Below are 23,826 nucleotides of genomic sequence, written 5' to 3' on the forward strand. Positions count from 1 at the left end.
AAAATATCCAGAGGGGCTTAGTGGAACTTAGTAATTTGTTACTGAGATTCTGCCAGCCAATCAGAGGCCAGAGGGATGAACAGGTAGGCTGGTTCTAGTGGTTTGGAACTGAACAGCTCTGAACGTTTGTTTATTCTGCTGCAGTTGGAGGACCTCTGTGGACACAAACCTGAGGTTGGACACAGAGTTTTCACCGGAAACCGTCCTAGGTCCGACGATCCGATTGATGAGACCTGATCGATGGGGTCGCCTACTTTATTGGGTCAAAGTGACCCAGAGGTGGCCTTCAGCTATGGATGGATGATGGATGGATGGATGGATGGATGGATGATGGATGGATGGATGGATGGATGGATGATGGATGGATGGATGGATGATGCATGGATGGATGGATGGATAATGGATGATGGATGGATGATGCATGGATGGATAATGGATGGATGGATGGATGGATGGATGGATGGATGATGGATGGATGATGGATGGATGGGTGATGGATGGATGGATGGATGATGGATGGAGGATGGATGGATGGATGGATGGAAGATGGATGGATGGGTGATGGATGGATGGATGGATGATGGATGGATGGATGGATGGATGATGGATGGATGGGTGATGGATGGATGGATGGATGATGGATGGATGATGGATGGATGGGTGATGGATGGATGGATGGATGGAAGATGGATGGATGGGTGATGGATGGATGGATGGATGATGGATGGATGGATGGATGGATGGATGATGGATGGATGGGTGATGGATGGATGGATGGATGATGGATGGATGATGGATGGATGGGTGATGGATGGATGGATGGATGGATGGATGATGGATGGATTGGTGATGGATGGATGGATGGATGATGGATGGATGATGGATGGATGGGTGATGGATGGATGGATGGATGGATGATGGATGGATGATGGATGGATGGGTGATGGATGGATGGATGGGTGATGGATGGATGGATGGATGGATGGGTGGATGATGGTTGGATGATGGATGGATGATGGATGATGGATGATGGATGATGGATGGATGGGTGATGGATGGAGGATGGATGGATGGATGGAAGATGGATGGATGGGTGATGGATGGATGGATGGATGATGGATGGATGGGTGATGGATGGATGGATGGATGATGGATGGGTGATGGATGGATGGATGGATGGATGGATGGATGATGGATGGATGATGGATGGATGGGTGATGGATGGATGGATGGATGGATGGATGGATGGGTGGATGATGGTTGGATGATGGATGGATGGATGGATGATGGATGATGGATGGATGGGTGATGGATGATGGATGGATGGATGGATGGATGATGGATGGATGGATGATGGATGGATGGATGGATGATGGATGGATGGGTGATGGATGGATGATGGATGGATGGATGGATGGATGGATGATGGGTGATGGATGGATGATGGATGATGGTTGGATGATGGATGATGGATGATGGATGGATGGATGGATGGATGATGGATGGATGATGGATGGATGGATGGATGGATGATGGATGGATGGGTGATGGATGGATGGATGGATGGATGGATGGATGGATGATGGGTGGATGGATGGATGGATGATAGATGATGGATGGATGATGGATGGATGGATGGATGATGGATGGATGGATGGATGATGGATGGATGGGTGATGGATGATGGATGGATGGATGGATGATGGATGGATGGATGGATGGGTGATGGATGATGGATGGATGGATGGATGGATGGATGGATGGATGGATGGATGGATGGATGGATGGATGATGGATGGATGGGTGATGGATGGATGGATGGATGATGGATGGATGGATGGATGGATGATGGATGGATGGGTGATTGATGGATGGATGGATGATGGATGGATGGATGGATGGATGATGGATGGATGGGTGATGGATGGATGGATGGATGATGGATGGATGGATGCATGGATGGATGGATGGGTGATGGATGGATGGATGGATGGATGGATGGATGATGGATGATGGTTGGATGATGGATGGATGGATGATGGATGATCGATGATGGATGGATGGATGGATGATGGATGGATGGATGGATGATGGATCCATCCCCCGTCCTGGGGGAGGATCCCTCCTTCATGTGGGCACCCCTGAGGTTTCTTCGTTTTTTCCGGAATCCGGTTTTTTTGGGAGTTTTTCCCTTACCGCGAAGGGGGGTCTAAGGGCAGGGATGCCAGTATAGCTTAGTCAGTTTGTTAGTTCATCTTAGTATTTTCCTATTGAACTCTTTGTATTCGTGATCCTTTTGATTTCATGTTTTACTTCGAAGCCCATCGAGACGATTGTTGTTGTGATTTTGGGCTATACAAATAAAATTGAATTGAATTGAATTAAATTGAATTGGATGGATGGATGGATGATGGATGGAGGATGGATGGATGGATGGATGATGGATGGATGGATGATGGATGGATGGATGGATGGATGGATGGATAGATGGATGATGGATGATGGATGGATGGATGATGGATGGATGGATGGATGATGGATGGAGGATGGATGGATGGATGGATGATGGATGGATGGATGGATGATGCATGGATGGATGGATGGAAGGATGATGGATGGATAGATGGATGGATGGATGATGGATGGATGGATGGATGGATGGATGGATGATGGATGGATGATGGATGGGTGATGGATGATGGATGGATGGATGGATGGATGGATGGATGGATGATGGATGGATGGATGGATGGATGGATGGATGGATGGATGATGGATGGATGGATGGATGGATGATGGATGGATGGATGGATGGATGATGGATGGATGATGGATGGATGGGTGATGGATGGATGGATGGATGGATGGATGGATGGATGGATGGATGGATGGATGGATGGATGGGTGGATGAAGGTTGGATGATGGATGGATGGATGATGGATGGATGGGTGATGGATGATGGATGGATGGATGGATGGATGGATGGATGGATGATGGATGGATGGATGATGGATGGATGGATGGATGGATGATGGATGGATGGATGGATGATGGATGGATGGATGGATGATGGATGGAGGATGGATGGATGGATGGATGGATGATGGATGGATGGATGCATGATGGATGGAGGATGGATGGATGGGTGATGGATGATGGATGGATGGATGGATGGATGGATGGATGATGGATGGATGGATGGATGGATGATGGATGGATGGATGGATGATGGATGGATGGATGATGGATAGAGGATGGATGGATGGATGGATGATGGATGGATGGATGGATGATGGATGGAGGATGGATGGATGGATGATGGATGGATGGATGTATGGGTGATGGATGGATGGATGGATGATGGATGGATGGGTGATGGATGGATGATGGATGATGGTTGGATGATGGATGGATGGATGATGGATGGATGGTTGGATGATGGATGGATGGACGGGTGATGGATGGATGGATGGATGATGGATGGATGGATGGATGGATGGATGATGGATGGATGGATGGATGGATGGATGGATGATGGATGGATGGATGGATGGATGATGGATGGATGGATGGATGATGGATGATGGATGATGGATGGATGGATGATGGATGGATGGATGGATGGATGATGGATGGATGGATGGATGGATGGATGATGGATGGATGGATGATGGATGGAGGATGGATGGATGGATGGATGGATGATGGATGGATGGATGGATGGATTGATGATGGATGGATGATGGATGGATGGATGGATGGATGGAGGATGGATGGATGGGTGATGGATGATTGATGGATGGATGGATGATGGATGGATGGATGGATGGATGATGGATGGATGGATGGATGATGGATGGAGGATGGATGGATGGATGATGGATGGATGGATGATGGATGGAGGATGGATGGATGGATGATGGATGATGGATGGATGGATGGATGGGTGATGGATGATGGATGGATGGGTGATGGATGGATGATGGATGATGGTTGGATGATGGATGGATGGATGATGGATGGATGGTTGGATGATGGATGGATGGATAATGGATGGATGGATGATGGATAGATGGATGGATGGATGGATGGATGGATGGATGGGTGATGGATGGATGATGGATGATGGTTGGATGATGGATGGATGGATGGATGATGGATGGATGGACGGGTGATGGATGGATGGGTGATGGATGGATGGATGATGGATGGATGGATGGATGATGGATGGATGATGGATGGATGGATGGATGATGGATGGATGGGTGATGGATGGATGATGGATGATGGTTGGATGATGGATGGATGGATGGATGGATGGATGATGGATGGATGGACGGGTGATGGATGGATGGGTGGATTATGGATGGATGGATGATGGATGGAGGATGCATGGATGATGGATGGATGATGGATGGATGATGGATGGATGGATGGATGGATGATGGTTGGATGATGGATGGATGGATGATGGATGATGGTTGGATGATGGATGGATGGATGGATGGATGGATGGATGGATGGATGATGGATGATGGTTGGATGATGGATGGATGGATGGATGATGGATGGATGGTTGGATGATGGATGGATGGTTGGATGATGGATGGATGGATAATGGATGGATGGATGGATAATGGATGGATGGATGGATGATGGATGGATGGTTGGATGATGGATGGATGGATAATGGATGGATGGACGGGTGATGGATGGATGGATGATGGATGGAGGATGGATGGATGGATGGATGGATGGATGGATGATGGATGATGGTTGGATGATGGATGGATGGATGATGGATGGATGGTTGGATGATGGATGGATGGATGGTTGGATGATGGATGGATGGATGGATGGATGGATGGATGGATGGGTGATGGATGGATGGATGATGGATGATGGTTTGATGATGGCTGGATGGACGGGTGATGGATGGATGGGTGATGGATGATGGTTTGATGATGGCTGGATGGACGGGTGATGGATGGATGGGTGATGGATGGATGGAGGATGGTTGGATGATGGTTGGATGATGGTTGGATGATGGATGGATGGAACATCTTCTTTTCTTCCCACAGACCAACGGTGCAGCAGAAACAGTGAATTGTGGGAGATGAGTTTTCATAGTTATGAAGTTTGATGCTGATGGAGGCAGAGAAACAAAATCGAGTTTTTGGCTCATTATTCTGTTTGTTTTTGTTTATTTTTTCACTGACAATTTTCATAACTTCCATCTATGTCCCATATTTTTAATTTATGGAGAATGTTCTTTGTTTTTAACTTTGCTTCTTTTTTGATGATGTTTCAGTTTGCTGCAGTTCCTCAGGGACTTCTTTTCCTCCTGATGATAGACGGTGGAAGCAGAAATGGAGTCAAAGGGAAAAGCTGCATCTGCAGTGAGTCTGACTGAAAAGTCCTTCAGCTGAGGGTTTGAGTCCAGAGAGGACCTGTGTGCAGACGCTGCAGGCCTGAGAGCAGCAGCGTTTGTTCCATCTGCAGCAGCAAACACAAACCTGGAAGGTTCAGATGTTCCCGGATCAGAACACCGAGTCACAAAAGCCTTTTGGGGAAGGCGGCATGAAAACAGCAGATAAAGCGGGTCAAGCAGCGTCTTGGGATCACAGAAGGAACCAGAACCACGTTTTGCTTTGGAACAGGACTTCTCTGACCCGTTGCTGCTGGAATCTAGTCTGACATGTAAAGCCGCTGCCGTCAGGTCAGGCGGCTTCATGGAGGCTTAAAGAGCAGAGGAACCAGCGGATGCTGTGGTTCCTCTCTGACAGCTGTCTGCATCCTTTACCACAAACTGCGTCTAGGCGGTTGTCATGACAACATCCTCCAGTTTTCAGAAGGCTTATAGGAATTCTTTGGTAAACCACAAAAATGGCGGCGTGGTCGGACACAGCGGCTACTCCAAGTTTCCTTTGTCCTGTTCATCTTCAGCCAATGAGAACGCACGTAAACTTCCAACAAAACTCAGAACGACGATGCGGGACAGATTGTAAAATGCAGATATGGTCGACAAACTCAAACCTCAAACCTGGACAGGAGAAACTGAGACGCTACGAGGCGTCTGTTAACGACTGGAGTCAAACCTCAAAACCACAGTCTCACCTACAGACGCAAACCGTACGGGGCGGCGGCACGAGATGCAAGGAGGTAAACAAGACCTGCTCTTCCTACACGCCAACTCTCACGGGTTTGTTTTTCCTTCCCTTAGAGTCAATCTGACCCATGTTTGGGAACGTTCACCTGAACTCTGGTTTGGACCAATCAGGAGAACTCTGGTCCTCCTGAGACCGCGGGCCTCTGTTCTCCTGCAGATGAACTCTGGTACGGTTCACTTCAGTGTGAATGCAGACTAACTTTCTAGAGAGGAGGGGGAGGGGGAGGGGGAGGTGCTGAAAGCTCTGTGTGTTTGGAGGAGAAACAAACATCCACGGCGAGAATCAGAATCAGGACGGCGTTGGGGATGATGGGTAAAGAGGAGCAGTGAGGAGCTTCTTCAGAGCCGCTGTCCTCCTTGCTGCTGCTTTCCCTTCCTTGTCGTAAACACAACAACAAAGGTTTAGCTCAGTACTGGGAGCTTTTCAATGTGTTGCCTGTGATCAGTAACCGGTTAGAGTCCCATCAGCCGTCATGCAGCCCCACAGCACCGCGTGTGAAACCAAACCGGAGGGCGGCATCGACATCCAGCTCATTCCAGCAGAAACACTTAGGATTTTCACCGGGTTGTACGTCCAGCTGGATGCCCCACTGTGGGCTGCTTTGGGTTTTTGACCCCCGGTTCTCTGAATGTCTGCTATAAAATCAAAACTGGGTCATTCTGGGGGGGGTCACTTTGGTGTTCAGACCATTTTAATGTACATATAAAGGATTATAGTGAGACAAAAACACGGTGATCATCACTCTCTGAGTAACCTGAGTAAGAACACGGCAAACCCGTTAACCTGCAGATCTGTCACTATTAACCAGCTCCAACAGCTGTTTGCAGCACTGCGGCGTCTCCGTTTCACAGATCAACGAGTCCAGAACACTCCAGGAGTGACCAAAGCCGTCACCGTCAGCACATCTGAGTCCTCTGCAGGTGAGCCGTAATCCCTAATCCCAGACGACCTCCGTGACCTTTGCCCGGTGGCGTCGGCTGGACCTTTATCTTCTGAGTGGATCCGTCACCAAATCTCTCAGACTGCTTCAAATCTGTGACTTTAATAACCAACAGGGATTCAAATGAGTTTGCTGAAGCTCAAGGAGAAACTGTTGTCCATCGGGTTTGACCTCAAAGGGGCAAAGGTCAAGCTCAAAGGTCAAAGTTAAATTGTGTCTTGTTGTGATGGACATGTGTGTAAGGTGTTTCGATGTCAGTGTTTTTCCACCTTTTTTGAGCCAAGGCCCTCTTTAACCGTGACCAAAGTCCTGCGGCTCACCAGCATCCAAACATTAAAAAAGCAGAACCTCCTCGTCTGTATTGATCTACAGTCCCTCCATGATCTCACAGGCATTTGGGGGATAACGAAAAGCTGGAAGCTGCAGCTGTTTTTTTCTAAAAAAATGGAATAAAAGGTATTTTTTAGTCATAATTTTCAACTAAATTATTTAAAATTTTACCTGGTAGTTGTTTTTTCCTCCAGTTTATTAACATGCAATCTAATGTAACCTCACAAAAAAACAAATCTATTCTTTCTAAACAGATGAAGATGAGGCCTGTAAACACCAGCAGAGATCCGCTGGAAGTTCTGAAAACACTGAATCTTCCAGGGTTTGCATGAACAGGAAGTGATCTCTTTGTTGGCTCTGAACATTTCAATCAGATCACAAGTTTAAAACAGTCCCATTTATAAAATATTAAAGGTAATTCTGCATGAAAACAACATGCCTCTGTTCCAGGAGGCTGATGGTGCTTCATCTTCATGACTCCCATCGGTAGCCTTGAACAGCTTTGTCAGAGTTGGGTTCTGAGCGTAGATGTTGTCTCCGTATGTCTGCAGTGCTGCTGGTCACACAGTCGCCTCCTTGTTTTGTCAAGCCGACGTTTTTGCAGAGTTTCTACTGTAGCTGTGCCCTGCAGGAGCCTCCCGAGAACACCGACAGCATTCTCTGCTGGAGCTCTGACGCAGAGCAGAACAGCCGACTTTCTGCAGTCAGATGTGGCCAAACGGATTCAAAGGCCAGATAAGCCCCGCTGCCGTTTCCACAGACGGCCTGGTGGCTTTACGTCAGCCTGTCAGAGTCCAGGTCGGGTCATGAATGTGTGTCTGCTTCCTTCACAACAACCTCATCTGAGAAAACAAGGACACAGAACGCAGAAAAGGAACCTGGAATCCATCTACCATCTAAAAAGGTCAGATGTCATGAATCCATCAGTGAGATGCTTTGCAGGGGAGCCCCATACCATTGCACTCCCACCTCCATGTCTGACTCCCTTTGAGTCCAGGTTTTGTGGGTCATCCGGATGATCCTCTGGGATCTGGTTCCCCATCAGTGTCTGTCTTCCTGACTGTAGGGTCGTGAACTCTGACCTTCCTTCCATCTCCTTCTGCTTCTTTATGGCCTCCTGGATGCCTCCTCCTCCTCCTCGTGTTCTTGAACTCCTTTTGGCCTCTTGCTCCTCTGAAGGCTTTTCTCAGTCCAGTTTCCTCCGTCAGTGGATGGAGGGTCTCTCTGAGGTTCTCTGTGTGGCGGAGGGTTCGGGCTCCTGTTTCGGATTCTTCCTGGTGACGTTCTGCTGGGTTCTGTTGGAGGATGACTCTCCAGCTGGTTGTGACTGATGCACTGGTGGTGTGTTCCTGCTCAGACCTGGTCAGGGTCAAATAGACCCTGGAGCCTATCTTATGGTGAAGGTCAGGGGCGTGGCCCACTGAAGGTTCTGGTACCTAACAGAGACACATGTGTGTGGAGGTGTTGTTTGGCCTTCAAAGGAAACTGAGTGAAGGTTGAAAGCTGCATGAAAAGGTCATCAGCATTTCACCTCTGAGGAGGAGGAGACGGTTGGTGAACGCTGATGAAGGACAGCAGAAAACCGAGGTCCATGACTCGTTCTTCCAGACAGGATGAAGGACGGCGTGTGTCGCTGCCACACACTTGTCTCCATAGACTCCTAACGTCAGTATCGAATTAGCAGGAGCGTCTTCTTGTCCCGCCATTAGCGGGGTGGGGGTGGGGGTGACGTAGGTTTTCTGATGACGAAGAGCAAAGGTGGTCAGAAGAAGGCGCTGGTTCCTGTCACTCTCAGGACGCCTCAGGATTGGTGTCAAATGTCAGGAGTTTGAGTCCGCCTCACTCCTTCATGAGCGCCACAGTCCTGAACCCGCTGCAGACCAATAAAGTTCTGGTTCTGGATGGTTTCTCTGAATCGGGCTGAGATAAAAAAAACAAACACTTTTTTGACTTTATGATTTCCCGAGAGCCCGGCTGGCGTTTCCCATCAATGCAGCGCCGCGGTCACGCGGGAACCATCAGCGGTATCGATAACCGTCTGTTTACACACAGAGTCCGCCTCATTTAGCCTGTAATGACAGGACGGGGGCGGGGGGCGGATGGAGGTTAAGGACAGCTTTTATGGGGGGAGAGAACAGGATGACGTGGGAGGACGGGCCTGAAAAATTTGAAGAAGAAAATAAGTGAACCCCAGAGCTCTAAAGGAAAACAGTTCAGGTTTCCAAAGAGAGAATTATGGGATGGATGTTTGGGAGACCAGACTAGAAGCTCCTCCAATAAAACCCCTATATGGAGGAGACGTCTGCAGAGCTCCAGATGAGGTAACCCATGTCCCGACCCACAACCCCCCCCCCCTTTAGGACAGAACCAGCTGACCACCTTAGTCAGCACATCAGCCCCACAAGTGCAGCCGTTTGAGGGGCAGTTGATCCGGGGGGGGGGTCCAGCTGCAGTGCAGTTCAGCTGACCTCTGATCATCTACAGGAAGTGTTGGGTCGGCATCACGGCTCAGTCTGACTTGTTCTCATCATCATCGTCTCTTTTTGGCTGATAAATCCTGAATTCTGGAGAAAAGGTCACATCGTCTGCATAAAGACTTATTTCATGACGGACGTGTTTTGTCTTTTTGCTGCAGCCAGAAGGTTTTGGGAGAGACAGTCACCACAAACGCTGGACTTGTCAGGTTTGGGTTTTACTAGGAAAACGTTTCTTAAATTAAATGTCTTGTTGTCACATTCTGACGTTATGGATCATTGAAGATATGAAAACAGAACGCAGGTCAAGAGATTTGAAGAGGAAAAGCTTTTTCTGGAGCAGGGCGCTCATGATGGGCAAATGTCAGCAGTTGCATAAACAGCAGATGCTCTGACGAGCTGTGCACGTGAACGTGCACGTGTGTTTACAGCACTGAGCGTCTGGGCCGAGTGTTTTCCTCAGAATCATATTGGATTAGCAGGACATCAGATTGTTGGTGATCAGGGTGATGAGTCAGAGCTGTGAGGAGAAGGCAGCTCCTCCTCTGGAAGGAGGTTTCAGCGCCGGCACGCATGAGCGGGCCGTTCCGTAAACATGGAGGCACTTTTCCTTCCAGCATCCCTGCTTTCTCCTTTGGGAAGCTTCAGAGGCGGAAGGGCTGATCCCATGTCAGCCAAAAACCTCTGTTCGCTGCACAAAACGCCTCCTTCTCGCATGTTTCTTTGCACATGTATGAAGAAATGTCTGCTTCAGGGTGAATGTGCTCCTTTTTTAAGGAGCTAGTTTTGAAACCGTTTCTTTCCTTGGATAACGTTTTTGAATGTGACCTCAAGTGCAGAGAAAACGGCACCAAAACGCAGCTTGATGGATTTTGGCTGGAGGCTAATTAAATGAACTGAAACCAAGTCAGTTCACTGAGGAGCCACTAGGTGGCTCCAGTCTGAACAAACATAATTAGTCTTTGCTGCTGCAGTCATGCAGAACAGCTGGGAGCAGCTTTTATTTTTAGAGTCATTGTTCTGTTGAGGAGCCATCAAACCCCAAACCAAAGAGATGCTCCGCCTCTGAAGCAGACGCCACGCTGAATTAACGGCGTGAGCCTCATCGTCAGGCGGGTCCTTCTGCATCAGATGAGCTGCAGAAACGCTCAGTCAGGGAGGCTTCTGTCCATCTGCCCTCCCCAGGGGGGCCGCTCTGAAAAACAACCCTCAGTGTGTTGGGGGGGCAAAGACATCACATGAATATAAATGATAAAGGTTTCAAAGCGGGAAGCAAAGACGGCTCAGCATGAAAGGAGCAGATTTATGACACGATGAGCCAATAAAGAAAAATGACACGGAGAGAGTCATGAAAGCAGAAGAAATAGAAACATAAATCTGAAATAAAAATGGGAAGGATAATGTTTATAAACTCCTATTAAATGGTTAAAAAGACATTCAAAGAAAAAGAAAAACAGAATTTTATTACCCAAAAAAAAAGTACAATGAAGTCATAATAAATCAATTTATTTCTAAAAGTAAACAAGAAAACTTGATAAAAATATCTGTAATTTATGGAAAAACGTTGAAAAATCAAAGTAAAAAAGAAACTAACTTCCTTCCCCTTAAATTTGAAAAGAAAAAGAAAAAAGCTGTTCCTGCGTGCAATAACCAACTACATTACCCAGAATGCACTGTACGAGGATCACAGTTGCGCTTGTGGAAGTCATTGATTTTTGAATTTGAAGAAAATAAGTTATAGAATTATTTCGTAAAAAGAGACGCTTTTTTTATTCTCCTCGTGAAAAAACAATTCCGAACAAACAAATGAACAGCATTATCCACAATGCACCACGCGGGATCACAGTTCCACGTGACGTAGCGAGGCCTTCTGCGTTTCTCCCTGACCCTTTGAACGTAGCGCCGGTGTCTCGCGCGCGGATGTGTGAGCGCGTGCCTCTGGAGTGCTGCGGGGGGCTGGAAAACGTGGATCTGTCCAAGGTAAAGACTGAGGCGTTTATGTTTCTGACCAGAACCCAACCGGGCCGAGTTTCTGGGTCTGTCCGGATCCGGAACACCAGCGGGTCCGTTCCCCTTTAAAATAAAAGCCCGCCGGTTTCTGCTTTGAACGTAAAGAGACACGCGGCGATTCTGAGCAAACGGACGTCTGTACGTTAACACCTGGTCACGTGACTCTCCTCAGTGCGTTCATGCCAGGGCGTTTATTATGGTTAAGGAACAAGCCATTTACTATTTGAGTTCCTTTCACGTTAGTTCAGAAAATATCCAGATTCTGTAAACATTGATATGATCCTTCAAAATAAAAGTTTTTATTATTATTATTTTTAAAATAGCTTTATTTTGATGCTTTCAGCCAAAAGTGTCAATAAACGTTTTATTTATTTAGATTGTTATTTTAAAAAAGAAAAACGTGGATGCCAATCAATTAGTTTAAAAGACAATTCAAATATTGTAGATATCTTTAAGAAAATCTGGAAAACCAAAGTTAAGAAAATTGGAATTGGTTTCTTTTGACCAACCACACAAAAAAGAGAGAGAAAAGCTAACCATCAAATGAAGAAAACATTTCTCCATATCTGTACAGAAGCAGATGGGACGTCTGGAATCGTGTGTCTGTGAGATGAAGACGCTTCTGTTTCTGGAAAAGTGGGGCTACTCTTACGGAAATGTAAAAATGATTGAATTCCGGCGGTACTCTCTCCGCGCGGTGGGGGGGTTCACATTACACCTGAGCCGGGGGTGTTTGTGTCCCTGGGGGGTGGGTCCTGGTCCTTGCCCCTGAGCACTGGGCCCCGCCAAATTTCCAACTGTGGCCGAGCCTGGTCGGGCAATATTTACAACACCCCTTGTGGGCCACCCTTTTTTCCCCGGGGTTCCCCCCTCCTGGGCGGGGGCGGCGGGCCCCTGCCTTGCTCCTCCCTGGACCAACCGTGGGCCGGGTGGGTGGCTGCCTGGAGTGCGGAGCGGGTCTCCCTTGGGGGGTCCTGGCTCGCACCTGGGGTCGGGGCGGGGGGATGCCCGGAACTCCTGGGTGGTGGTGGGGTGCTCGTCTGGGGCTGTGGGCGTCCTTCTCCGGTGGGGCCCTGCGTTGGTCTCTTCCGGCGCGGCGGGGGGGCGGCTTTCCTGGCTGGGCTGGGGCGGCGCTCTCTTTCCCTCCCTGCTCTCTGGCTCTGGGGGCCTCGCGGCGGTCCTGCTGGCCCTGGCCTGGGTGGCGGTCTTGGTCGCCCGGGGGGCGGTTGTTCCCTGCCTGTTCCCGTGTGGCGTTGGGGGGATTCAGCTGCCGCTGCTGCTGCGGCGGGGGTCTGGGTGTGGGGGTGGCTGGGCGCTCCTCCTCCTTCTTTTCACATTCCACCATCCATTTTAGAAGAACATAAACACTCACCTGAGCACAGGTGTTAGCTCACCTTTGCACTAATAGTTTGCATGATTGAGTGAATGAAAGATTTCACACTAGTTGGTTTAAAGGCATAGGTATGCGTGTGTGAACACTATCTGTTTTGTGTACATGTTGACATGTGGACATTTTTTGCAGCTAGCAGGGGGGTATTCCAGAAAGCAGGTTATAATAGCTCCCACGATAAGTTTGAGGCTAAGGAAGTTGATAACCTCAGCTTTCGGTTCCAGAAATGGAGGTATGTTTCAGGGTAGGTCAAGTTGCCATGGCAACTCATGCTCTGAACATAACCTGGTCCGGAGCAGGTTTAGTTGAAGATTAGTTTGTTTACAGAGAGGTGAAGCAGCATGGCGTGTCCATTTGAAGATGATTTAGTGGATGAAAAAGCTCAGATAAAACTTTTTACACCATGAGAGGGTGATAAGACCACATATGGATGTTGGAAAGATAAACTTTTTTACTTTGATCTAACTTAATTATTTGCTTCAGTTAAGATAAATCATTTTTTGTTAGGTCACCTTAAAAATAACACATAGTTTTCAGACAATTATTCTCCTTTCGGTCAAATTAATTCAATTAAGTAGGTGTAACTTTGATGCTGCTGTTAAATCGGCACCGCAAGGGATTCTGGGATATCATTCCCTTTGCCTGTCTGGACGGATTTGGGTTTAAGTGTGGGTTTTTTACAAAATGTGTTTAGTTGTATAGCTGTTTTACCGTGTTTCACCGTGTTTGGCCGAGCTATTTTGTCTTACTATGCTTACGTCTCTGCACCATGAGTGAGAGTAAAGTCGAGGATGATGAGTTTATATAGCACCTCTACCACCCAAACCTGTTATGTCAGAAATGGAATATTCTGTGATGAATTTTTGCACTCTGTGCATTTTTTCCGTTCTTTTTATTGTTAAAAAATGAGAATATCTGCCGGCTCAAACTTAGACATATGAAAATTCAAGAAATATAAGTAATTAAGATGGAAAAAAGATTGATGAAGTAATGTGACATTTAGTTAGATAAATACGTAAATTTGAGTTGTATAAACAATTATTGAGTTTGAATAAATTTAACTAAATTATCTTTCAGCCGTGTTACTTTTTTGATGGACTTATAATTTCTATCCGCCGTCATTAAAATCTCAGACTCCGTCTCACTTCCGTCTCAAGTGTCGCGCTTTCTTTTTTTTTCTCCACGCGTTTCCATGGTGAGTCCAGAAATCGGCGATCTATTGAGAATGTCTTTATGTACCGTGCATTAACCCAGGGTTACCAAGTCGAGCGTAATTACGCCAACTCATATCCGGTCTTTTGGAACCGACATACCCAGAGTAAGCAAGTTCAGGCGGATTTCAGCCAGAGTTCAGGCTTAAAGTCAGGCTAGTTTAAACATGCTTCCTGGAACACCTCCCAGGTGTGTTGATAATATTTGAGTGTGTGTGTGAACAGGCCCCGCCCTTTTTGTACTACATTTGAACTGTACCGTAATGATAAACAACCAGTAAACCTGTCTGCTCTATGCTGCTTCATGGTCTTACCCCCCCTCTCACTATCACCCCCCCCCCCTCTCTCTAACATCCCTCTCTCTTCTTCCCTTCTTTCCTTTTCCGTCCGGTCCAACACCAAAGATTTTCAGACATGATTGAAATCAATAAAGTTTGGCCTCAATTACAAAAGGGGTTTATTCAGACATACCTTTGGTTTGTCTGAAGATTAATAACCCCTCTTGTTAAAGTAAAATATGTCCAACACAAGAGGCCCTCAGCTCTCATCTGTCTGCCCATCTGTTGGACAGGACGAGTTAAAAAAAAAAAAAAAAAAGATTGAATTCTGTCCTTACAGCAGAGCAGGCCCACATCACCACACTCCCACCTCTGTGTCAGGTAGAAGCATCAATTGTTTTAATGCGGAGAAACCACAGACAGCATTCAGAAGAGTTTTCCTGGTGGAAGATAGAGAAGGCGGCTGCGGTCGCAGGGCTGCTGCCTCAACAAGGGCGTTCTCCAGAATGTGCTGATCCACCTGAACTCAAGGGTTCTTGGAAACGGGCTCAAGCATGACTTTGGGCGGAGCAAACGGGGACAGGAGCACCGTGGAGGAAGCGCTCGGCGGCTGATGAAGGCTTGTCTCTTTCAGATGGACGTCAGCCTGGTTGGAGACTTCCTGCGACACGTCGACCTTCAGGACTCCAGCTTCTGCATTGCTGTGGCCGCCATCGCCTTCAACCCTCTTTTCTGGAACACGGTGAGATTCTGCACAGGGTTCCTCCTTCTGGCCGTGAGCTGAGAGCTGCTTTCACCGATCGCAGCAGGTTCCACGGGGTTCGAACGCCGTCGCTGAAGCTAGAGTCAGATGCCTGCAGAGGAGATGGAGGAAACTGGAGCTTTGGGTCCAGGACAGTGTAGAACGTTGAGGTGAAATGTGTTTTCTGCAGGGCGCAGTGATGGTTTTGGGTCAGGGGGAAAGAAGCCACTGAAAACCCAGCAGATGCAGCAGAACCGTGTTGGCTGTTCTGGAGCCTCTGTGAGTGAAGGAACTCTGAACCAAGATGGCGTCTGTCTGTTGAACTGATAGCGTATCGGCGTTCTGCCTGATAACAAAACAAAAGCCTGTGCTTGGATCAGCAGGCTGCTTCAGCCCAGCATGTGTTGCATCATCTACAGTCCTGTGACTGTGCAGCAGCGTCAGCAGGACAGCTGTGGGATCCAAACAGCTTCTCAGCAGCTGCTTCTCTCTGAAATCATCCGGCTGTTTATTTCCCCAGATGACCGGCGGGAATTCAAACGCTGTTTTTAAAAAGGTAGCATAACGGCGCCCCAGCCTCATGCCCCGCCCTCCCACGCGGAGCGAAGGCAGAAGTCCTGTCTGTGGGGAAAGATGATGAGGCCTCCCCTCCCACAAAAGTAGATCAACTTTTATGTAAACGGGAACCTGCTGCAGAGCAGGCCCACACCATCACACTGCCACCTCCATGCCTGATGTTTGGAGACGTTCTCCTTCCAGAAAGTTCCTCTTGTCTGGTCAGAGCATTGGTCAGGATGTTCCTCTGAAGGAACTCGGCATGGATCCACGTCTGTCCAGACGTCTGTGCGTCTCGGTGAAGGTTCTCTGAGGGCGATGGTCTGCTCCGGGTTTCCTCCAAAGCATCGCTCTGACGTTTCCAGGCGTTCCTCGTGCTGCTGGTCGTAACCTGAGCGGGAGGCTTTCATCCGCCGAAGCTCGCCGTGAGTCGTAGTTTGAGACGGATGATTGATGAAGTCTCTCCAGCAGTGACTCCGTCCAGCAGGACACACCAAGAGCCATTTACCGCAGTGTTTTCAGCCAGTGTGCCGTGGGAAATCACCCTCATTCACTGATCTAAAAACATTCCCATCTCCAGGATTTCAGCTCTGTGTTCATCCAAACAGGCCCTGATAAAACACTGAGTAGTTAGGAATATGAAAGATCATAAAATACTTTTATCTTTGTGTTTATTTGATTCTATTAAAGACATCAACAGATAAAAATGACTGTACTGCGATTTAGCCGCAGCTTTAGCTCTGATTTTGGAAAAGTCCCGCCCCTTTAACTGTCTTCACCAATCATTCTTGGAGGCGTAATCAAGTGTCATCAGTCTGACCAATCAGAAGTGGATAAAGTCTTCACTTCCTTGTTCTGATTCTGCTCATAAAGTCTCTCAGTTCCAACAGAAATACCAGCTAAAGCTCGTCTTTAGCGGTGTATCTTTCCACAGAATCCGGTGTCAGACCGTGGAACAAGAGAAAAAAACCATGAAGCTCAGAGAAGAGAGTCTGCCATCACTACATCTCCCATGATGCATTGGGTTAAAGTGACAGCGTCTCAGTGCACTATGAGTCTTCCCTGTTAAACGTCTTAAACCACAACGAACACACATCAACCAGTTTTTAAATCTAACGATTTTTATTCCATCTTTTAGAAAAAACAGCTGTAGCTTCCAGCTTTTTCTGCCACAATTATCACAGAAATGCACGTGAGATCATGGAGGGACTGTGGATCAATACAGACTACGAGTTTCTGCTTTTTTTTACATTTTTGATGCTGGTGCGCCGCAGGATTTTTGTCAAAGTTAAAGTGTGCCGTGGCTGAAAAAAGGTTGAAAAACACTGATCTACTGCATTACAGCTGATGTAACCAAGGGCCACTTGGCCCCACATGTGATGCCAAATGGCCCCCTGGGGCATTGTGTTGGAAGATGAGCTGTAAGTGGCAGAAATGAGGGGTTATAGAGCAGCCTTAGAAAGCAGCAATACTGAAGGAACCCACTCCAGAAAGATCTTTCTGTATCCGTCAGCCTCAGTCTGATGCCACGGAACCATCCTGTCCAAAGACGGTCAAGGAGACGGAAATGCCTTAGAGACAAACCATGATGGTTCCCACAAAGTGGAGAACTTCTGTAGGTTCTAGTTCATTCCACGTCTGCTTCCACCTCATTCACTTTCACACCAAACTCACTTCAACATGGAGGAACAGGGATTCTTCTGGAAAAATAAGACTTTTTGGAAATATCAAGGACATAGAACGCTCAGAGAACCCATAGAGACTGAATGTTTCTGCTCATTTTTCTACCTTCACGCTGCGGCAGGTCAGAGTGAACACCTGTACGACACATATGGGCGTGGCCTAAGGACGCTGTACGGCAGCATCACCTGTACATCAGTGCGTGGAACTTCCATTATCCTTACGAAGACTTCACGGTATTCTTACCACCCACAATGGAACAATGGAACGTTCCATTTTCATGACCGGACCACAGTGAAGTGGTTGTGAGTCTCAAGAGAACAGCAGAAACAGCTGAGCTGAAGAGGCAGCCGACAGGCACGACACAATCCTGTGTCTCAAGATGACCCCCCCTCTGGCACGTCTGAGCTCCTGTACCTGACCGTGGACCCCCCCTCTGGCTCATCTGAGCTCCTGTACCTGACCGTGGACCCCCCCTCTGGCTCATCTGAGCTCCTGTACCTGACTGTGGACCCCCCCTCTGGCACGTCTGAGCTCCTGTACCTGACCGTGGACCCCCCCTCTGGCTCATCTGAGCTCCTGTACCTGACCGTGGACCCCCCCTCTGGCTCATCTGAGCTCCTGTACCTGACCGTGCCCCCCCCTCTGGCTCATCTGAGCTCCTGTACCTGACCGTGGACCCCCCCTCTGGCTCATCTGAGCTCCTGTACCTAACCATGGACCCCCCCCCCCCCTGGCTCATCTGAGCTCCTGTACCTGACTGTGGACCCCCCCTCTGGCACGTCTGAGCTCCTGTACCTGACCGTGGACCCCCCCTCTGGCTCATCTGAGCTCCTGTACCTGACCGTGGACCCCCCCCCCCCCCTGGCTCATCTGAGCTCCTGTACCTGACTGTGGACCCCCCCCTCTGGCACGTCTGAGCTCCTGTACCTGACCGTGGACCCCCCCTCTGGCTCATCTGAGCTCCTGTACCTGACCGTGCCCCCCCCCTCTGGCTCATCTGAGCTCCTGTACCTGACCGTGCCCCCCCCTCTGGCTCCAGCCGTCCCCCAACTCCATCTGGATGAAGCTCGTCTGCTGGACTTTAACCATGTAGTTGTAGAGTTAGATAAGCTAACTCTTCTCCATGAGTTCTGGTCCATCGTCTGTCTGTCCTGGGGGAGGATCCCTCCTTCATGTGGACACCCCATGAGGTTTCTGCTTTTCTACCTGAATCCATGTTTTTAGAGTTTTTCCTTACAGAGAAGGGGGGGGTCTGAGGTCAGAGATGTTAGTTCAGTTCAGTCTGTTTAGTTCAACAATCAGCTGTTGCATGTTGTGATTTCATATTTATAATATTACCGGAGTGAAACCTGTTGAGACGACTGTGTTGTGACATTGTTCCAGAGAACAGATCTCATTCTTCCGAGCAGAAGACGTGGACGTTCAGGAACACCAGTCTTGACTGGAAGAGGTTAGAGACTGCTGTAACCGTTCCTGCTCCCTTTGGCGCCGCCGTTTCCTCGCTCAGCTGGAGCTGACTTCCACATCTGGTTACTCACAGCTGGGTGGACGCTCTGAAGTCACAGACTGAGAAAGGGGTTAATCCACACCTAGAACCATCTGAGTAGGATGGTAAAGCCCGTCACTCTGGCCTCGTGTGAAGGGGCGGGTTGGAGCGTCAATCGACGGCCGTCTGAACGGACTCTGCAGGGTTTGTCGGCTCGGTGGTCCTCAGCAGTCATTTCTGAGGCGCCTGCTGCGTTCAGGAGTGTAGGAAAGCATTGTTTTGTTAACACGTCTTTAACCCTGCAGACTCTCAAAGGAAGAGCGTGAAACTAGCGGCAAAAACAGCCGTCTCATCATCATCATCATCATCATCGCTGTGACATTTCTGAAGCTCTGATCCCACAAAGGAGTCCACTCATGAAGAACGTGAGCCGAGGAGAACCCTACAGACCAGAAGGAGTCCAGGAACACGAGGAGCAGCAGGAGCAGAGGGTCAGAACCCCCCTACGTTCAGTCGTCTACAGCAGAATGGGAGGTCTGCAAGTCTTGAAGGAACATCTGGTCTGTGGAGAACGGCGTTCCCCTCAAGGGGGGGGGCTGCATGCGCTCTGATAGTCAGGCTTTGCATCTGAACGCTGTGTTCCGCTGTGTTCCGCTGTGTCCCACTGTGTTCCGCTGTGTTCCGCTGTGTTCCACTGTGTCCCACTGTGCTCCACTGTGTCCCACTGTGTCCCACTGTGTTCCTCTGTGTTCCACTGTGTTCCGCTGTGTTCCACTGTGTTCCGCTGTGTCCCACTGTGTCCCACTGTGTTCCACTGTGTTCCACTGTGTTCCGCTGTGTCCCACTGTGTTCCACTGTGTCCCACTGTGTTCCACTGTGTCCCACTGTGCTCCACTGTGTTCCACTGTGTTCCACTGTGTCCCACTGTGCTCCACTGTGTCCCACTGTGTCCCACTGTGTTCCTCTGTGTTCCACTGTGTTCCACTGTGTTCCGCTGTGTCCCACTGTGTCCCACTGTGTTCCACTGTGTCCCACTGTGCTCCGCTGTGTTCCACTGTGTCCCACTGTGTCCCACTGTGCTCCGCTGTGTTCCACTGTGTCCCACTGTGTCCCACTGTGTCCCACTGTGTTCCTCTGTGTTCCACTGTGTTCCACTGTGTCCCACTGTGCTCCACTGTGTCCCACTGTGTCCCACTGTGTTCCTCTGTGTTCCACTGTGTTCCGCTGTGTTCCACTGTGTTCCGCTGTGTTCCACTGTGTTCCGCTGTGTCCCACTGTGTCCCACTGTGTTCCACTGTGTCCCACTGTGCTCCGCTGTGTTCCACTGTGTCCCACTGTGTTCCGCTGTGTTCCGCTGTGTTCCACTGTGTTCCACTGTGTTCCACTGTGTCCCACTGTGTTCCTCTGTGTTCCACTGTGTTCCGCTGTGTTCCACTGTGTTCCGCTGTGTTCCACTGTGTTCCGCTGTGTCCCACTGTGTCCCACTGTGTTCCACTGTGTCCCACTGTGCTCCGCTGTGTTCCACTGTGTCCCACTGTGTTCCGCTGTGTTCCGCTGTGTCCCACTGTGTCCCACTGTGTTCCACTGTGTCCCACTGTGCTCCGCTGTGTTCCACTGTGTCCCACTGTGTCCCGCTGTGTTCCGCTGTGTTCCACTGTGTTCCACTGTGTTCCACTGTGTCCCACTGTGTTCCACTGTGTCCCACTTTGTTCCACTGTGTTCCGCTGTGTCCCACTGTGTCCCACTGTGCTCCGCTGTGTTCCACTGTGTTCCGCTGTGTTCCGCTGTGTTCCACTGTGTTCCACTGTATTCCGCTGTGTTCCACTGTGTTCCACTGTGTTCCACTGTGTTCCACTGTGTCCCACTGTGTTCCACTGTGTCCCACTTTGTTCCACTGTGTTCCGCTGTGTCCCACTGTGTCCCACTGTGCTCCGCTGTGTTCCACTTTGTTCCACTGTGTTCCGCTGTGTCCCACTGTGTTCCACTGTGTCCCACTGTGTCCCACTGTGTCCCACTGTGTTCCACTGTGTTCCGCTGTGTCCCCCTGTGTTCCACTGTGTCCCACTGTGTTCCACTGTGTTCCACTGTGTTCCGCTGTGTCCCACTGTGTTCCGCTGTGTCCCACTGTGTCCCACTGTGTTCCACTGTGTTCCACTGTGTTCCACTGTGTCCCACTGTGTCCCACTGTGTTCCACTGTGTTCCGCTGTGTCCCACTGTGTCCCGCTGTGTCCCGCTGTGCTCCGCTGTGTTCCACTGTGTCCCACTGTGTTCCGCTGTGTTCCACTGTGTTCCGCTGTGTTCCGCTGTGTCCCGCTGTGTTCCACTGTGTCCCGCTGTGTTCCACTGTGTCCCACTGTGTCCCACTGTGTTCCACTGTGTCCCACTGTGTCCCACTGTGTCCCGCTGTGTCCCACTGTGTCCCACTGTGCTCCGCTGTGTTCCACTGTGTCCCACTGTGTTCCGCTGTGTCCCACTGTGCTCCGCTGTGTTCCACTGTGTCCCACTGTGTCCCACTGTGTCCCACTGTGTTCCACTGTGTCCCCCTGTGTTCCACTGTGTCCCACTGTGTCCCACTGTGTCCCACTGTGTTCCACTGTGTCCCGCTGTGTTCCGCTGTGTTCCGCTGTGTTCCGCTGTGTTCCGCTGTGTTCCGCTGTGTCCCGCTGTGTTCCGCTGTGCTCCGCTGTGTTCCACTGTGTTCCGATGTGTTCCACTGTGTTCCGCTGTGTTCCGCTGTTCTCCGCTGTGTTCCACTGTGTTCCGCTGTGTTCCACTGTGTTCCACTGTCTTCCACTGTGTTCCACTGTGTTCCGCTGTGTTCCACTGTGTTCCACTGTGTTCCGCTGTGTTCCACTGTGTTCCACTGTGTTCCGCTGTGCTCCGCTGTGTTCCACTATGTTCCGCTGTGTTCCGCTGTGTTCCGCTGTGCTTCGCTGTGTTCTACTGTGTTCCGCTGTGCTTCGCTGTGTTCTACTGTGTTCTACTGTGTTCCACTGTGTTCCGCTGTGTTCCACTGTGTTCCACTGTGTTCCACAGTGTTCCGCTGTGTTCCACTGTGTTCCGCTGTGTTCCACTGTGTTCCGCTGTGTTCCACTGTGTTCCACTGTCTTCCACTGTGTTCCACTGTGTTCCGCTGTGTTCCACTGTGTTCCGCTGTGTTCCACTGTGTTCCACTGTGTTCCGCTGTGCTCCGCTGTGCTCCGCTGTGTTCCACTATGTTCCGCTGTGTTCCGCTGTGTTCCGCTGTGCTTCGCTGTGTTCTACTGTGTTCTACTGTGTTCCACTGTGTTCCGCTGTGTTCCACTGTGTTCCACTGTGTTCCACTGTGTTCCGCTGTGCTCCGCTGTGTTCCACTGTGTTCCGCTGTGCTCCGCTGTGTTCCACTGTGTTCCGATGTGTTCCACTGTGTTCCGCTGTGTTCCGCTGTTCTCCGCTGTGTTCCACTGTGTTCCGCTGTGTTCCACTGTGTTCCACTGTCTTCCACTGTGTTCCACTGTGTTCCGCTGTGTTCCACTATGTTCCACTGTGTTCCGCTGTGTTCCACTGTGTTCCACTGTGTTCCGCTGTGCTCCGCTGTGTTCCACTATGTTCCGCTGTGTTCCGCTGTGTTCCGCTGTGCTTCGCTGTGTTCTACTGTGTTCTACTGTGTTCCACTGTGTTCCGCTGTGTTCCACTGTGTTCCACTGTGTTCCACAGTGTTCCGCTGTGTTCCACTGTGTTCCGCTGTGTTCCACTGTGTTCTGCTGTTTTCCACTATGTTCCACTGTGTTCCACTGTGCTCCGCTGTGCTTCGCTGTGTTCCACTGTGCTCCGCTGTGCTTCGCTGTGTTCCACTGTGTTCCGCTGTGTTCCGCTGTGCTCCGCTGTGCTTCGCTGTGTTCCGCTGTGTTCCACTGTGTTCCACTGTGTTCCGCTGTGTTCCGCTGTGTTCCGCTGTGCTCCGCTGTGTTCCACTGTGTTCCACTGTGTTCCACTGTGTTCCGCTGTGCTCCGCTGTGCTTCGCTGTGTTCCACTGTGTTCCGCTGTGTTCCGCTGTGCTCCGCTGTGTTCCCCTGTGTTCCGCTGTGTTCCGCTGTGCTCCGCTGTGCTTCGCTGTGTTCCGCTGTGTTCCACTGTGTTCCACTGTGTTCCGCTGTGTTCCGCTGTGTTCCGCTGTGTTCCGCTGTGCTCCGCTGTGTTCCACTGTGTTCCGCTGTGTTCCGCTGTGTTCCGCTGTGCTTCGCTGTGTTCCACTGTGTTCCACTGTGTTCCGCTGTGTTCCACTGTGTTCCACTGTGTTCCACTGTGTTCCGCTGTGTTCCACTGTGTTCCGCTGTGTTCCGCTGTGCTTCGCTGTGTTCTACTGTGTTCTACTGTGTTCCGCTGTGTTCCGCTGTGTTCCGCTGTGTTCCACTGTGTTCCGCTGTGTTCCACTGTGTTCTGCTGTTTTCCACTATGTTCCACTGTGTTCCACTGTGCTCCGCTGTGCTTCGCTGTGTTCCGCTGTGTTCCACTGTGTTCCACTGTGTTCCGCTGTGCTCCGCTGTGCTTCGCTGTGTTCCACTGTGTTCCGCT

General features: G+C 49.7%; 1 protein-coding gene across 4 annotated transcripts in view; it reads left to right on the forward strand.

Annotated features, from left to right (window-relative positions):
• Positions 1 to 11,344: 11,344 nt before the first annotated feature.
• The window catches only part of pemt (phosphatidylethanolamine N-methyltransferase), an 83,788-nt gene continuing 71,306 nt past the window's right edge, over positions 11,345 to 23,826 (forward strand). Inside the window, exons 1-2 of one of the 4 annotated variants that reach the window (XM_078938026.1) lie at positions 11,345 to 11,895; positions 15,439 to 15,546. In XM_078938026.1, the coding sequence (XP_078794152.1) occupies positions 11,722 to 11,895; positions 15,439 to 15,546 (282 nt within the window). In that variant the 5' untranslated portion in view covers positions 11,345 to 11,721. The remainder of the gene's footprint in view (positions 11,896 to 15,438; positions 15,547 to 23,826) is intronic. The other 3 variants (XM_078938025.1, XM_078938028.1, XM_078938027.1) reach the window with 3 other exon arrangements.

This window comes from Oryzias latipes, chromosome 19 (assembly GCF_053564925.1).
Source record: "Oryzias latipes strain Hd-rR chromosome 19, Olatipes_Hd-rR_3.1".
Taxonomy (NCBI): Eukaryota; Metazoa; Chordata; class Actinopteri; order Beloniformes; family Adrianichthyidae; genus Oryzias; species Oryzias latipes.